The sequence below is a fragment of the Myotis davidii genome, unplaced genomic scaffold (assembly GCF_000327345.1).
Source record: "Myotis davidii unplaced genomic scaffold, ASM32734v1 scaffold436, whole genome shotgun sequence".
Taxonomy (NCBI): Eukaryota; Metazoa; Chordata; class Mammalia; order Chiroptera; family Vespertilionidae; genus Myotis; species Myotis davidii.
Window position 1 is genome coordinate 2,720,639 of NW_006292604.1, and position 15,046 is coordinate 2,735,684.

The 15,046-nt window shown below is 39.9% G+C and overlaps 2 protein-coding genes across 2 annotated transcripts in view; one reads left to right on the top strand and one right to left on the bottom strand.

Moving 5' to 3' along the window:
- The window catches only part of ELMOD2 (ELMO/CED-12 domain containing 2), a 17,830-nt gene extending 11,390 nt beyond the window's left edge, over positions 1-6,440 (top strand). Inside the window, exons 8-9 of the mRNA XM_006766062.2 lie at positions 542-675; positions 2,869-6,440. Of these exons, the coding sequence (XP_006766125.1) occupies positions 542-675; positions 2,869-3,014 (280 nt within the window). The 3' untranslated portion in view covers positions 3,015-6,440. The remainder of the gene's footprint in view (positions 1-541; positions 676-2,868) is intronic.
- Positions 6,441-7,622: 1,182 nt separating this feature from the next.
- Positions 7,623-13,769, bottom strand: UCP1 (uncoupling protein 1 (mitochondrial, proton carrier)). Its single transcript, XM_006766084.2, has 6 exons — positions 13,422-13,769; positions 12,158-12,356; positions 11,503-11,697; positions 11,295-11,396; positions 10,398-10,578; positions 7,623-8,212 (listed from the first exon to the last, which is right to left on the bottom strand). The coding sequence occupies exons 1-6, from the start codon at positions 13,545-13,547 to the stop codon at positions 8,098-8,100; spliced, it is 918 nt and encodes a 305-aa protein (XP_006766147.1). The 5' UTR covers positions 13,548-13,769; the 3' UTR covers positions 7,623-8,097.
- Positions 13,770-15,046: the final 1,277 nt, after the last annotated feature.

The following is a 15,046-nucleotide window of genomic DNA, read 5'->3' on the forward strand; positions in this document are numbered from 1 at the left end:
AGCCTACACGCTCTCACAATCCGGGAACCCTCAGGTAGGGTCCAGTCCCATTGCATGGACCCCAGGCCTGTGGGTGGTGGGAGGGACCCAGAGGCCAGTCTGATGGCAGCATGGCTCCGTTCCCACAGCTCCCTCCCGCCACCGCACCGTGGGCATCCGGGACCCAGGACTGACATCCGCTGCGCCGGCCAGGACCCTAGCCTGGTGTTCGGTCATCTGTCCAGATGTTTTAGGTCATGATGGACCCTGGCTCTTTATATATTAGTATAGTACTCCTTTTAGTTTTTTAAGGATTTTGGTTTTAGATATTCATATGACCAGAGCTTTATTTTTATTTCTTCAGTTATATCCAGACATCAACAGCCTCTAAAGAACAAAATTTTTAAAATCTATTCTGATTATATTTCTTAATATGTAGAGATTATTGTAAAATCAGTACTGTGTTAGAAATGAATCAAAGCAACTAATTCCTTGCATAATTTCAAATTTATTTAATGAGCTATTTGGCTAGCTAGTATAACTAATAATGTTTCTGACATAGGTATTCTTATGCAATAGTTGGAATTAATCTGACAGAGATGGCTTATAGCTTACTGAAGAGTGAAGCTTTGAAATTTCATCTCTACAACTTGGTTCCTGGTGTACCAACAATGGAACACTTTCATCAGTTTTATTGTGAGTATTAAAAGGGGATAATTCTAAGAGAATTTTTAAATCATTAGGAAGATATAATGTATAATTCCTTTATCATTTTGTTATTTAGGATCTTTGGAAAAAATGGAAAATAATGGAAGATGAGTTCCCTGAAGTATTTTGTATTTCAGTTTCTTTATTTGCTGATTAAAAATATTCAGTGAGGCAATTTTTTCACATGTATGCATATGTAGTGTTTATGCAGTTTTCTGTAGGTATCCATCTTTTAATCAACTATAAAATGAACTTTCCCTCTTGAATACTGGTTAATGAATGCTATTGACTATTTGCAGATTATTTTGTTACCCTTGTAAGGAAATTTAATTTAAAAACATCTTTTCTGATCCTTTCCTCCCCCTCCCCCACTTATTTCAAGTCCAAGTTGTCTTGTTTTGGTTGGGGCTACTTAACAGATTTCCCTCAAGCAGTCATATCCATTATTCTGTTAACTTTTATTTTGATGACATTTGAACATTGACAATTTAATTGCATAAACTCCATCTTCAGAAGATATTTCTCAGAAGCAAATAATTCAAATCCAGCTTAGTTTTTATGCTCTACTTTTCTTGATCTTTTTGTGTCTTTAGAATGTCATTTGCATGTTGGCAGAAAACTACTTTGGTATAAACGGCCAAATTATAACTTCAACTCCATGCTTGAAGGTGTCATCCCGGTCTCTTTTTCCCACAGTCTCCCCCTCTTTATTTAATCCTTAATTCCAGGATTGTCTGCTTCCTAGATTGCTTTTGTGTTCATCTCCTGTTCCCCATCCCCGCTGTAACTATGTGACCTCAGGCCTTTGTTTCTAAGTCCCTGTAGTCACCTTTTCACCATTCTTTCTGTGATGACCTCTGGTTCTTCTTCGCATTGAGGGTGTCGTTATTTAAAATGGAAATCTAGTCATTCTACCCCACTGCCTACAGCTTTCCAAAAGGACCCCCGACAAGGCCCTGCATAATCCATGCCTGATCACCTCTCCCGACTCATGCCACACACCAGCTCCCCGCAGACTAAAGGTTAAGCACACGTCCTCTGTTATTTGCACAAATATGTCATGCTCTCTCATGACTCTGGACCTTTCATCCAGCCTGGAACAGTTCCTGCTCCCTCCATTCTTCCCAGGTTTCTCATAGTCATCTCGTCAATGTCAGTTTAGATGTGACCTTCTGTGGGAAGTCTTATCAGAGACCCTGTTCCTTCAGTTATCCATTCCTTTCTCCATTATTCATCTTCCCATGAAGATCGGTAACTGGAGCATCTTTGGCTACTGTGGACCCCAGTGCCCTCAACACCAGCATCTTGTTTGGCTCGGGTCTAGGATGAGCATCAAAGTAATATCTGGAGTAAAAAAGTCATTATAGGTTCAATTTAAATAGGGTTTATGAGTGATTGTAAATTCATACTTTTTGTTATAAATATATTTATTTTAATATTTATTTGCATTAAATACTTTTAACATGTTCAGGGTTAAATTAGCTACTGTAATGAGGACAGAAAAATAAAAATATTAAGCCTATTTAGAGCTTATGTATTTTCTTAAAAATATATTTTTATTGATTTCAGAGAGGATGGGAGAGGGAGAGAGAGATAGAAACATCAGTGATGAGAGAGAATCATTGGTTGGCTGCCTCCTGCACGCCCCACACTGGGGATCGCACCTGCAACCCCAGGAATGTGCCTTGACCGAGAATCAAACTGTGACCTCCTGGCTCATAAGTCGAAGCTCAACCACTGACTGAGCCATGCTGGGTGGGCATATAATTTAGTTATTCTTTTTAAAACGAGAAGTTGCTGATAATTCATTGGAAAAAAGTGGAAATATCTCTGAATTTTAGAAATCAAATAGAAAAGAGTTTTTTTGTAATTTATCCTTGTCCAACATTTTCTTGTTACTTTCATTTTTGTGTTACAGGGTTCTCTGGGAATAATTTTTTTTCCTATTCTCAAGGTATCATTTGACAGTATTCTATCTCTTAAGTTTGAGGGATTTTGTTGAAATTGCTGTTTATTTTGAACATTCTTTTAAAATGCCTCAGGTTTCTAGTAGTTTCCAATGACATGATTATTATAGATTATGGAATTCAATGGATGTTTATATACTTTTACAATGAGGTGGTTTGGATGTCACTATTGAACACTATGTGTTTTGTTTTTGTTTTTGTTTTTTAACTACAGGTTATCTTGTATATGAATTTGACAAGTTTTGGTTTGAAGAAAAGCCAGAAAGCATTATGTATTTCAACATATATAGAGAGAAGTTTCATGAAAAGATTAAAGGACTCTTACTGGATTATAATGTATCACTTACTTTAAAAATATGAATCATTCCTAGTATCTTCTATTTCTACCACATTTTGCACACACAACAGAATTTATATGTTGTAATAGAAATTATCTGATCAATTACACTACGTATATATAATTTCCTACAGAAATATTTCAGAAGTTCTATTTAAGAAAGCTAGTGGACAATCAGTGTATGTTTACAGTTGTTTATACACTGTCCTCCAAAGGTACCTTATCCTTCCAAAGATCCCCTTTGTGGAGTCATAGGAACTACAGTTTGGAACTTGGGACTTAACCCATTTAGTATAAAAGTACAAATCAGGTATTTGTATTAAATTGGTTGATTAAAATGTGTAAATATCAGTTTTCACTTTTATGTGTTGTAGTTGTCAAGTTGGTATCTTTGCAAAGCTCTTAACATGTTTTGTTTTTGAATTTGGAAATAATTGTTCTTTACTTTTTTTCTCTTATTTGTAGGTTAATTAGGGGGGGAGAGTGGTTCTTTGGGGTTTTTTCATTTGACTCTCAGTCACATGTCAGTGTTGCTTCATAGCAACATGTCAGAGAGGAGGAAGAACCTTTTTGGTTTGCCTGATTACTTAGCATAATATATAAGAAAACAGTATTGGTGACTAGCTTTTTTGTTTTTAAACACCACACTTTGAAATATAATGTTATTTTAAAGCTTAAAGACATTTTCTCATATTCAGTCTTTGCTTTTTGTCAGTTGTAGAAACAAACCTTAGTCAATGCTTGGTATGAGAACCTTTTATGGGGTTTCTCTACCTGTCTGTGTTTATAAAAAGAGATGTATTTGCTCAGAATATCTTGATTGTATTCAAAGGACAGTTGCTGTTTCAATAAAGCTGTCTTTGAACTTAAACAAAAAGAAAGCTTAAAGCTTTATAAAAATCTCAGTTAAACATCATTGGCTTATTTTGCTTACTGTTAAATCTTGCTTCTCTGCTTTACTCCATAGTGTTCCCAGATGATGATGTATGAACTGTATGGATATTCTCTGAGTTAGCAATTCGTGGGATTCTAAAGTAGCCTGAGGATGATGATTGTGCATTTTGTACAGCTTTATCCTCCTAAGGTAGCAAGCGTGTTACTACTCTAATGGGAATAGTTTGTTCTGCATATGTTTTTGACATTAGTTCTCATAGCAGAACTAAAAGAGTTTGAAGATGGGTTCATATGATTGTAAGTTCTCCTTAAGTCCTACAGAAACCTGCCCGTTAAAGACATAATTTAATCTAAAACATGACGACAGTTGGTACATCCTTTAGTATGGTCTATAGTAAGTGTTGAAGGACTAGCTCTTACGTGATTTATCAAGACCTGAGACTTTCAAGTATTGTTCATGCTTATTAACAAACCTCTCTTCAAACTTGCCAAAGAGAAGAGTGGTAAAAATATTCAATTGGAAAATAACAGATGTGGTGATGTAAGGAAACCTTTGGAGCAGTGGTCACCAACCGGTGGTCCGCGGACCACTGGTGGTCTGTGAGGTCCAAAAGGTTGGCGACTGCTGGTATAGCACATTAAAAGTACATGCATTAAAATTATGATTTTCTCAACAAGATAAAACGTTTTAAAATTGCATTCATTTTATTACAATCATGGCAGTTTAGCTATTCAGTATTACAGGAGTTTAAAAATTGGTTTCTTGTAAATATCTTAACTTGATTTTTTAAATATATTTTTAATGCTTTATCATCCAACTAGAGTTCTAGTTGTAGTAAAATCCCAATAAGGATCAAGTGTTAACCATTAAAGTTCCTTTTATCATGGGGTTTACTATTACATGAAAAGCAATTCTGTTAGTCTTTGAATTTTCATGTTGAAAATACTTACCTTTATAATTTAATCTTTCAACAGCTGAGATCTTGAACTGATTTAAATCTTTGTCAGTATCTTAATAAAAGAATGACTCAAGCATGAAAGGAGAAACTTTTTAAGTAGTTTAAGTTTTTTCCTTTCTATGGAGAAAGAAATATTTTTCATAATATTTTTATAAATGTCATTAGCAAGTTTCCTCAATATTATGTTCTTTAAATCCACCTCTATTTGTATAGCATAGATATTGTTCTTTTTTCTTTTTTTGCTTAAGCTAATCAGTAACCATTTCAGATAGCTCTATATTGAGCTGGTCTAAGCCCCCCACAGATTCTTAGGTTTGACAGTCTGGAAACCAAGCTGTGTCACTGGTTGTAAATTAAAGTGTGACATGTGCCTTCTGGCTTTTAGGTGAGAGCGACATAGATGAAGAGAGAAATGGGATAATTGTGTCTGCCTTCCTCCTTTTCCTTGCTGTCCACATATGTCATGTTAGAATTTTATGTAGTTTTAAAATCCATGTTGAGAACCTTTCCCGTTTCTGTAATCATAACTACCAGGGTAGTTATAGAACTGAAGTAGCAAGAAAATTATGATTGTTTTAGCATGAGTAAAGTGAATCAATGTTGAAATGAATTGTTGTATGTGCTAGATTGAAGAGAGTGTGCCAGTGGCAAGATAGTCTAAAAAAATAATTAAGTGGTTGTAGTTCAGATATATTCTGAAAGACAATCCTTTAAAAATGGGAGAAATCAGGGGATATCCATGAACCAAGACCAACCTTTTTTTGTATTAAATGTGATATAGTTAGATAGAAAAATCAGTGTCTTACTGGCACCATTTACAGTTTAAAAACCCATCCTTTTATTGAGAAGGTCCATCCTGAATTTTTCTGTGTTAAGAGCTACTTGAATTTGTATGTATTTTTCTATGTGAAAACATATGTACTCTTCATTCTTATTCCAGTGTTCACAGTGGTTTATGTACATTTCTTCCCTTGGTGTTCAGTGAGGTAGAACTTGCTCAAAGATTGCACATTACATGAGTGTGAAAAGTGAACACTTGTGGCCAGAGCAGGAAAGATTACATGTTGTCATGGCACTGAAGAGAAGAGGTTTGGCTTGGAGAGCAATAATTCTTATTATCCTTCTTGAATTAGTGAAGCAGCTATTTCCTTGGGATAAATTGTCCACCCACCTTCTCCATGAACAAGCTGAGGAGGCTTAATTTCCGTTTTCATATTTATGAACCTCTCAACATCTGCTTTTATTTTAATCATGAAAATTAATGGAGTTGTTAAAAATCTGGGAGGAAAAAATCATAAGTAAACTGTATTTTTCCTGGCTTCAACTTTTGACAAGAGAAATTTTAAATGTAGTGCAAGTAAGACCCAAGTACTACAATATTATGATAAGGCAATTTCATATTTCTGTTAAAGTATCCAACAAATATTTAAGCACTGGCTTTCCCTGCAGGAAAAAGTACTAGTTGCCAATATAAAAAAATAGATTTTTGTTTACTTTGGGTAAAGCAACTAATTTCTGTGTAAAAGCAATAGTTGAAATATGATGTCATTGTGTTTGGAATGTTGTGAGCAAATAAAAAAAACATGTTGAAACTATTGTAAGCCTTGATGTTAATACTTCTGCTCTCTTCCCATCCTCCCATCTCTTATTGAAGTCATTTATGTTACTGCAACATAAATGAAACATGGTTTTTTAATCCTTTAACCATGTTTTTGTAGAGTAAATCAGAATACACAGAATTCTTTTTTTGTGACTTTAACTCATCTGCTAACTACCTATTTAAGAAGTTATTGGAGAAGAACAATTTGGGCTTCCTGGCTCTTCTGCTGCCATTCCTTGTTTTACCAACATTCACATCATGGGGCTGCCAGGAGGAGAAGAGAGAGAGCAAGAAATTGAAAAACTGCTTGAAAAAAATGATAGAAAACTTCCCTAAGTGGTGAAGGAAATAGATGTACAAGTCCAGGAAGCAAACAGATTCCCAAACAAGATGAACCCAAAGAGGCCCACACCAAGACACATCATAATTAAAATGCCAAGGGTTAAAGACAAAGAGAGAATCTTAAAACCAGCAAGATAAAAGTGGGTTAGTTACCTCCATGGGAGCTCCCATAAGACTGTCAGCTGATTTCTCAACAGAAATTTTGTAGACCAGAAGGGATTGGCAAGAAATATTCAAGATTTTGAAAGTCAAGGTTACTCTGCCTAGAAAAGCTATCATTTAGAATCAAAGGACAGATAAAAAGTTTCCCAGACAAGAACAAGCTAAAGGAGTTGGCTCTCATACTTCTTTTAATCTCATTTATCCTTTCCCTAAAAGCTTCAAGCTCCCCCACAGGGAGGATCCCTACTTCTTTTGCATTCAGTGTGTAGGCATGAAAAAGGTTACTACAGGTTTTAATGACAAACTTGGCTTTGCTGGGAAGAGGCCCTGAAGATCCATTTTTGCCTGAGTCTGCTGCTCTAACCAAAGTTACCTCATAGCTCTAAAATTCTGTGATTCTAGGAAAGATGCCATGATTCTAATAACAATGCCCAAATGGATATAATGTCTTACATAGAACTTGTTATAGATGTCATAAAACATAGACAAATTTTTAAAACTCTACTAATAACAAGGAAAGTGTGTGCCTCTTGATTCTATAGACCTTCGTATGGAATGTTGCTCTACACAAATATTGTAGGGAACTTCAACTCTTACATGCACTATAGACCCAAAAAGACAAACTTTAAAAGGTATTAGCAATACTTTATTGAATATATTCACTAACAACTGGGTTAGTATATAAAAAGAAAACAGTAATATTTTCTTTTATAACTGCTCATTTTTAAGTATTTATAAATATAAAGGACACTTCACTCAATGTTCCTTTTTCATCAGTTTGAATTATAATTAAGATGTTCAAGTTTCTCATATTCAATCATAAACCACCTCCCTTCTCCATGCACACACACACACACACACACACACAATGGTAAATCAAATGCAGTAACTTATCTGGACATTACATTTGCCAGAGTGAGTCCTTAATGTCTTGCTTTCCCCTCCTTAAAACAGAATAAAAGTCACAAGAAATAAACGGTATTAGTTTTCATTTGGGGGAGAGTGGGAGAATAGTTGACAATTTTCTACTCTACCAGAATTCCTTTATCTTTTTAGGCTGAAATAATGGGAATAGTTTTTTGCTTGTTTTTTAATCATCCAGTTGGCAAAGGCTCCCACTGGTATGTCCCAGCCTTTTCCTGAAGACACTCATGTGGCGCCGTCCGCGGGCTGTCCTGACTTCATCAACTCCCGTTTCAGCTTCTCAAAGCACACGTACATAATGACGTTCCAGGATGCCAGTCGCAAGAAGGAAGGTAGTAACCTGGAAAAGTGCACGTTACTGGTGTGTTAGTTTGCTTGACATTCTCAAAGCTATTATAATACAGGCAGCTTTTGCTTTTCATGTTGCCTCACTTCTCAAATGAAGATGCTTAAAAGTACCTGTTCTTTTATCTGCTGCCTAAAATAAAGTGTCATCTATTTTTTCGCCTATACTGCTTCAAAACAGCGATATAAATACATCCCCACCAAACCAAAGCTTGTCTCTTCCTTTTTCATAGCCTTTCCTTCTTTTCGGAGGGGAGGGGAAAGTTTTGTTTTGTTATTAGGAAACGATTGAAAAATGAAGTAAGAGGAGGAAGCAAAGACCATTTTCTAGAGTCGAGAAATTAGTGCTGTGTAGATTTTGGCAATTCTTATCCTTAGAGAGACTGCCCCATGTCTAGGGGGTTTTTTTTGGTTTTTCTTTTTTGGTTGTTGCTCTTTTTTAAGAATTCTGCCAAACTGTGCAGAACAAATCATTGATTTTGAATGCCTGTTTGCAGCAATGAAATATTCCAAGAGAAGATGTCATCAGTTAAATCTGCCTTGAATAAATTTTTTTAAAAGTGTGGCTTAGTGGTTGAGCATCAGCCTATGAACCAGAAGGTCATGGGTTTGGTTCCTGGTCAGAACACATGCCCGGGTTGCAGGTTTGGATCCCTAGTAAGATGTGCTGGATGCAGCCAAACAATGATTCTCTCTGATCATTGATGTTACTCTCTCTCCCTTCCTTTCTGAAATCAATAAAAACAAACAAATAAAACTAACCCAAGCAAAGAGCTAGAATATTTGTTTAAGTGATCTGGCCTACAGATGTCATCCCCAAAGATTTTTGGAGAGGTCTCTTAATTTATTTCTCCTGACTCTTGGATGTGTGTATATATGTTTTAATTAAGGTATAAAGTATGCTTAACAAATTTATTAACCATTTTAAGTGTATGATTCAGCAGCAGTAAATACATTCACTTTGTATGCAACCATCATCATTATCCATCTCCACAACTTTTTTGTCAACCCAAACAGAAACTCTGAACCCATTGAAAAGTAGCTCATTGCCCTGGCCAGTGTGGCTCAGTTGGAGCATCATCCTGTGCACCAAAGGTTCGCAAGTTCCATTCCAGACCAGGGCACATACTTAGGCTGTGGGTTCAAACCCCAGTGAAGGAGCATATGAGAGGAAACCGTTCTTGGGTGAGGACAAAAAAAATAAATAAATAAAAGCTCCCCACTCTATATTCCTCTCAGCTCCAGGTAACTATAGTCCTCTTTCTGTCTCTATAAATTTGACTACTGTAGGTACCTCAGATAAGTAGAATCATATAATATTTATCTTTCTGTGTCTAACTCATTTTATTTAGCATTACATTTTCAGGATTCATCCTTGTTGTAACATGTAGTCCCCCCAAAGGTTTTAAATTTGAAAAAATTATTGTTTAATGGCTGATGTGAATAACTGGCATATCCATTTAAAGTTAATTTTATAATGTATTTCATTTGTATCAATGTATCATAAACATGGTGAAATGGAACCTTTTGTATAGTGTGTATAGTGAATTTATGTTTATCTTATTAGGTTTAAGACATTGCCTTACAATATTTAAGGTTTATAGAATTTTGTTATTTTACCACTGGTATAATCCTTGTTGAATATATCCATAAATTAGTTGATAATAATTTTCTTAGGAAGGTCATTTCCAATACAATATAATATTGCTTTATGGAAATGTGATCCACTGTATAATACATTTCTAGGTGAGTGGTTTGCATCACTTTTCTAGATCAATGTCAGTGATTTTTCTATAGTTTTGTTTTAATACAATCTAAGCCACAGTCCATTAAATTGAAAAAAGCAAATACTGTTTTCTCAAAGTCCTCTATTATGCTTTTTCTTTGCTTTGTAGTTCTTCCCAGAGAAGGCAAAATACTGTCTATACATTTTTAATAGATTGGGACCAATTACTTATGTCGAATAAGCCTCTGATCAAGGTTGAGAAAATTAATTTTAATTTTCCTGCACAGTGGAATTGGTAGATGAGAGAAGCCTATGGCAAGGAAAAGGAAACACTAATTATACTGCATAGTAGACTATGTCTGCTCAGCTACATCAATTGTTTAGCTGAGACAGTGTTCCGAAGTGCGTAGATAGCCTAAGCACATCATTATAGATACGGATGATCATAACCTACCCTTTGAAAAAAGCTGATGGTCCTTCCTTAATGAACATTGTCATTGCGCAGTTGTGCGCACTCTTGTACTGTCCTGGTGTGGAATTTACAAATCTGGTTTTCACTACATCCATTGGCGAAGACAGAAGCGTTGCACAAAACCCAGCAAAAACAGCCGACATAAAGTGGCAGGGTACGTCATCTAAAATGGATCAATGGAACAAGTCAACATCAGACTTTAGGGAAGGGCTACTAGTATTTAGTTATCAGACCACTGTAAACCTGGAAGTCAACACAGGACGCCTTAGAAATAAATACAATAAAGAAGATTATACTTATAATGGAAAACGGTGGCAAATAGTACATGCATAGCATAGTGGATTGTGTTTTAGGAAAATATCCTGTCAGTTTTCTCTGTGCCTTTAGGGTCTGGCATAATGCCTGGTACACAGGCATCAGATACTTGTTTATTAAAGTCATTGTCCAAGGAGAACCTCAATGTCTTGAGAACCTGTTAGAATATTAACTTTAGGAAGCTATTTGATGGCTCTACATTTGGATGAAACTGCTGATGAACTCATGTAACTAGCTCATTTGGATACAGTACAGAATGAACTCACTGCCCAAATCCTGCTATATAAGAATAAGATGCTAACAAAAGTCCCATTTGTATTAAATGAGAGTCATGCTGACATAAGAATATAGTTGCATTTTGGTTTCATTGCAAAAATTTGTTGCAATGAAACTTTTAAAACTTAGGGCTTTAGTCTTTTTCTGCTCCTCAAAAGTTATATATATGTGTGTTCAAAAGTACTTCAAACTATTACAATTAAGGGATTCAGTAGAATGTGGCAAGAGAAGCTCCAAGATGAAATTGTAAATGTGCAGTCCTGTTTGTTACGTCACATGGGAGGTTACCTGCAAGGATTTCATTTTTCACAAGGGTGTCCTTCATTATGTCGTACGCTACTAGCTCTGTACAATTGATGGTGACATTTCTTGCCAAATTAGGAGTAGTTCCTGAGGAGATAAAAAAGAAAATGTTTAATAGCTCCCTTATATGATAAGGTGCTAATTGGATATGTGTGTTTTAATGATTTTAAAAATCCACCTCGGAATTAGTTACCTTTCCAAAGGCCCGTCAAGCCTTCAGTTGTTACTATAATTCTGTAAGCATTGTAAGTCCCAGTGTAGCGAGGTTTCGGACCATAGAGATGGCTCTGCGCCTGAAGTCTGACCTTCGCGACCTCTGTGGGTTGGCCAATGAACACAGACACTCCTCCAGTCGTCAGCCCAGCTAAGATCTTGCCTCCTAAACTAGCTGTTGAAATCCACAAGGAAGAAAAAAATCAAGCAAAATGAAAAAACCATCAAGACCCAGAATGCAACTACATGTCTTTTTAATTTTAGTGGTTAGTATTATTGTATCTTTATATCTTTTCTACTTCCCTAATACCTATGCATGTGTGGGCCATGCACTACATACATGCTAAATCATTAGTGGGGCAAGAAGACTTCAAAGCTGAAATTCTTTTAAAAAATGAGGATTTTCAAGGAAAAAGAAAAAACAATGCCTATTTAAACAGTGGCTAAGTTGTTTCCTATATTTAGTTTTTGTTTGTTTTTTTCAGTCTTTTCCTAACTGGGGGGAGGCACTGGTTCAGATACTGAGGTTTGCTTGCCAGTTTGTTCTGAAGACCCCTACCCTGCGGGGAACAGTTCTGAACAGAGCTGGGCACAGCGCATGTCTGGCTGTGGGCCCAGGAATGCTGGTCGCTTACTTTCTCTGCCCTCGGTGAAGTACTCCCGGGCGGTGTCATAGAGCCCGATCCTGAGAGAGGCAGAACTGATTTGCCGCTGCAGGCCAGCAGGCAGTCCGTTGTAGAGCTTCAGGGGCCCTTCCGTTTTTGCCACAGTGATGACTGTTCTCAGGACGCCTTTATACTTAGGGGCACCGGAGTTCGGGCTTTCACCTTGAATCTGGGAACGAGAAAGGAAGGGTCAAAGGGAAGGTGGATTGAACAGGGGATCCTACCCGGTGAGAAATGGCAAAGGATGGTGTCAGGCTGTCCTCTGTGGAGAGACCTTAAGCCAAGACTCTCTCCAGTGTTCCTATTTGCAATTCCTTTTCCCTTCCCAGCGACAGCTCCCCTAGCTGTCCATTTATCTGTCTGTCTTTCTATTTCTCTGTTTATCTAAAAGCTACCACTATATCCTTATGGAGCAAGACCGGCAACAATGTACTTTTGAACATTCGCCTTCCCCAATCCTAACCCCTCCCTCCCCCATGAACGCTCCAGAAGGCAGGCTGGGAAGATGCCCCATGGAATCAAAAATGGAAGAAGACCCCTGCCATGTGGCTCAGTGTTGAGCATCCACCTATGAACCAGGTCACGGCTGGATTCCTAGTCAGGACACCTGCCCAGGTTGAGGGCTGGCTCCCCAGTGTGGGGCATGCAGGAGGCAGCTGATCAATGATTCTCCCTCATCACTGATGTTTCTCTCTCTCTCCCTCTCCCTTCCTCTCTGAAAGGATGGAAGCAGAAAGAGAGGGCTGGCATGCTTCGCTCTGAGAACACGTAGTGCCCTCCTAGCATTTGGGATTAGTCAGTGGTGCTCAACCTTCCTAATGCCGCGACGCTTTAATACAGTTCCTCCTGTTGTGGTGACCCCCATCCATAAAATTATTTTCGTTGCTACTTCATAACTGTAATGTTGCTACTGTTATGAATCGTAATGTAAATATCTGATATGCAGGATGTATTTAGGCGACCCCTGTGAAAGGGTCGTTCGACCCCTAAAGGGGTCGCGACCCACAGGTTGAGAACCGCTGGGTTAGATAATACTCATTCTCCGTGGCCCTTGTGATTTTGCAGTTAATCTTGGAAAGGTTCCGGTTTCCCACCCTAATGCACCCAGTCCTGTGACAAGGCCAAACTGGTGCGGAAGGTGGCCACCTGCCCTACCTCCCTTTGCTCAGGTAAATCCACGCCGGAATCAGCTCTCTCTGCCTGAGATGCACCCCCTCCCCATCTCGCTCCCTACCTGTTGCCGGACTTTGGCCGTGTCCAGCGGGAAGGTGATCACATCCGCCACACAGGCCGCCAGTCCGGCTGAGAAGATCTTGACCCCCATGGTGGGATGCGCCTCGGCGGCTGTCGCGCCCTCCATCCTCGCTCAGATTGCGGAGCGAGGCGCTGGCGCCGAGGAGAAGGCTGCCGTCCGGCAGGTGGAAGTTAAGTTCTCTCTGCCCCTTTCCTCCCGTCCGCTCGGGCAGCAACCCGCTCTCAGCCCTGGGGAGCCGGGCGGCTGGCAGCCTGGTGGTCCCGGCGGGCACAGCGGGAGGAGGAGCGCAGGAGTGGGGCCGGGTCGGGCAGTGCCTCCCTCCCCACCTTCTCCCAAGGAACACCCCCTGCGCCCGGGCTGGCAGCGCGCGCGCCCTGCCCTCGGTGGGGGACTTATGTAGCCGCAGCTCCGGGCTGAGCCACGCCAGATCTCGAAAGACCCGGGCTTGGGACCTGCGGGGCGGGCCCTGGGGCGCTGAGACCCTCCCACCCGCGTGCACCGTCGGCTTCTGGGGAGCCTCCCTTCACCCAGAGAGCACTCAGAGCGCGCCTGGTGGTCTGCGCCCCGCGCGCGGCTCTTAAGGCGCACAGGTAGCTGGCACCCTCCGTGGCTTCTGTCAGCCTTTGACTGCGCCCCAGGGCTGGGCAGGGAGCAGCTGCCTCCCCCCACCCCCGAAATCAGCGCAATCTCAGTGGTTCTGGTACAAGGTCCTGAGGATCTGGGGCTGTCCGAGGCAGGAGGGGGACCCCAGGGCCTTTGCAGGCACCATCTAGGCTTCCCTTTTACTAGAACCGCATCCTCCTTTGTCCTCTCTAACCACCAAATCCAGACCTGGAAAAATCCCAGGCAGAGACCAGGAACACTGAACTTTTCAAATAAATTTTCGTTTGAGCATTTTTTATTTAGTTAATTAATTTATTTTTTGCAGGAGGCTGTCCAATGAGATAGACATATAGAAAGCAGCTGGTAAACTGCTAAAGTGCTACACCACGTGAGGTGTCGCTTGCTCCTTTTCATTTCTTAGGAGGGTGAGTGGAAAGGCCAACGCAGGCCGCTGGGCTCCAGGTGCAGCTCTGCTGCAGGTGACCCCCCTGTGACCCTGGGCCAGTCACTGCACTCCTAGGATGTGGTTCCAGAGCCACCCCAGGTGAGAAGTCCTGCTGCTAATGTACCTGGAGTGACAAATTCAACATTGTAACCGTGTTCGTCACAGATGTATTTGTGCGGGCACGTATTCTTCTGGTCCCCCAGCAGGAGGAGCATAAGGTACTGCCCCAGAGAGTAACACCCCCCCCCCGAACCCCACCCCGTCCTCTCTAAGAACAGGTTGTGTCCTGTGCGAGGAGCCAGTCCTCAGGGGCTTCCCGGGAGGTCGGGCTGGAGGGAGTGAGGAGGAGACTAGAGTTTCTCCTCCACAAACACCTGTTGGAATAAAGAGCCCTGGAGGCAAGTAAGTGGAATTTTTGGATTTGGACACAAAAAAGAAGGAGAAGCAGAGTAAATTAAAGGTTGTTTTATTGCCGGGCCAGATGGCTCAGTGGTTGAGCATCGACCTATGGACCAAGATTCCTGGTCAGGGCACATGTCAGGGTTGCGGGCTCCAA

Bases quoted from the DNA above. Each gene is read 5' to 3' on its own strand.
- UCP1 (XM_006766084.2), bottom strand. From the start codon at position 13,547: ATGGAGGGCGCGACAGCCGCCGAGGCGCATCCCACCATGGGGGTCAAG. The intron at 11,698-12,157 runs GTAAGCGACCAG...GGATTTCAACAG, and splicing joins CTTCACCGAGGGCAGAGAAA to CTAGTTTAGGAGGCAAGATC. The intron at 10,579-11,294 runs GTAACCTCCCAT...GATCCATTTTAG, and splicing joins GAAAAATGAAATCCTTGCAG to ATGACGTACCCTGCCACTTT.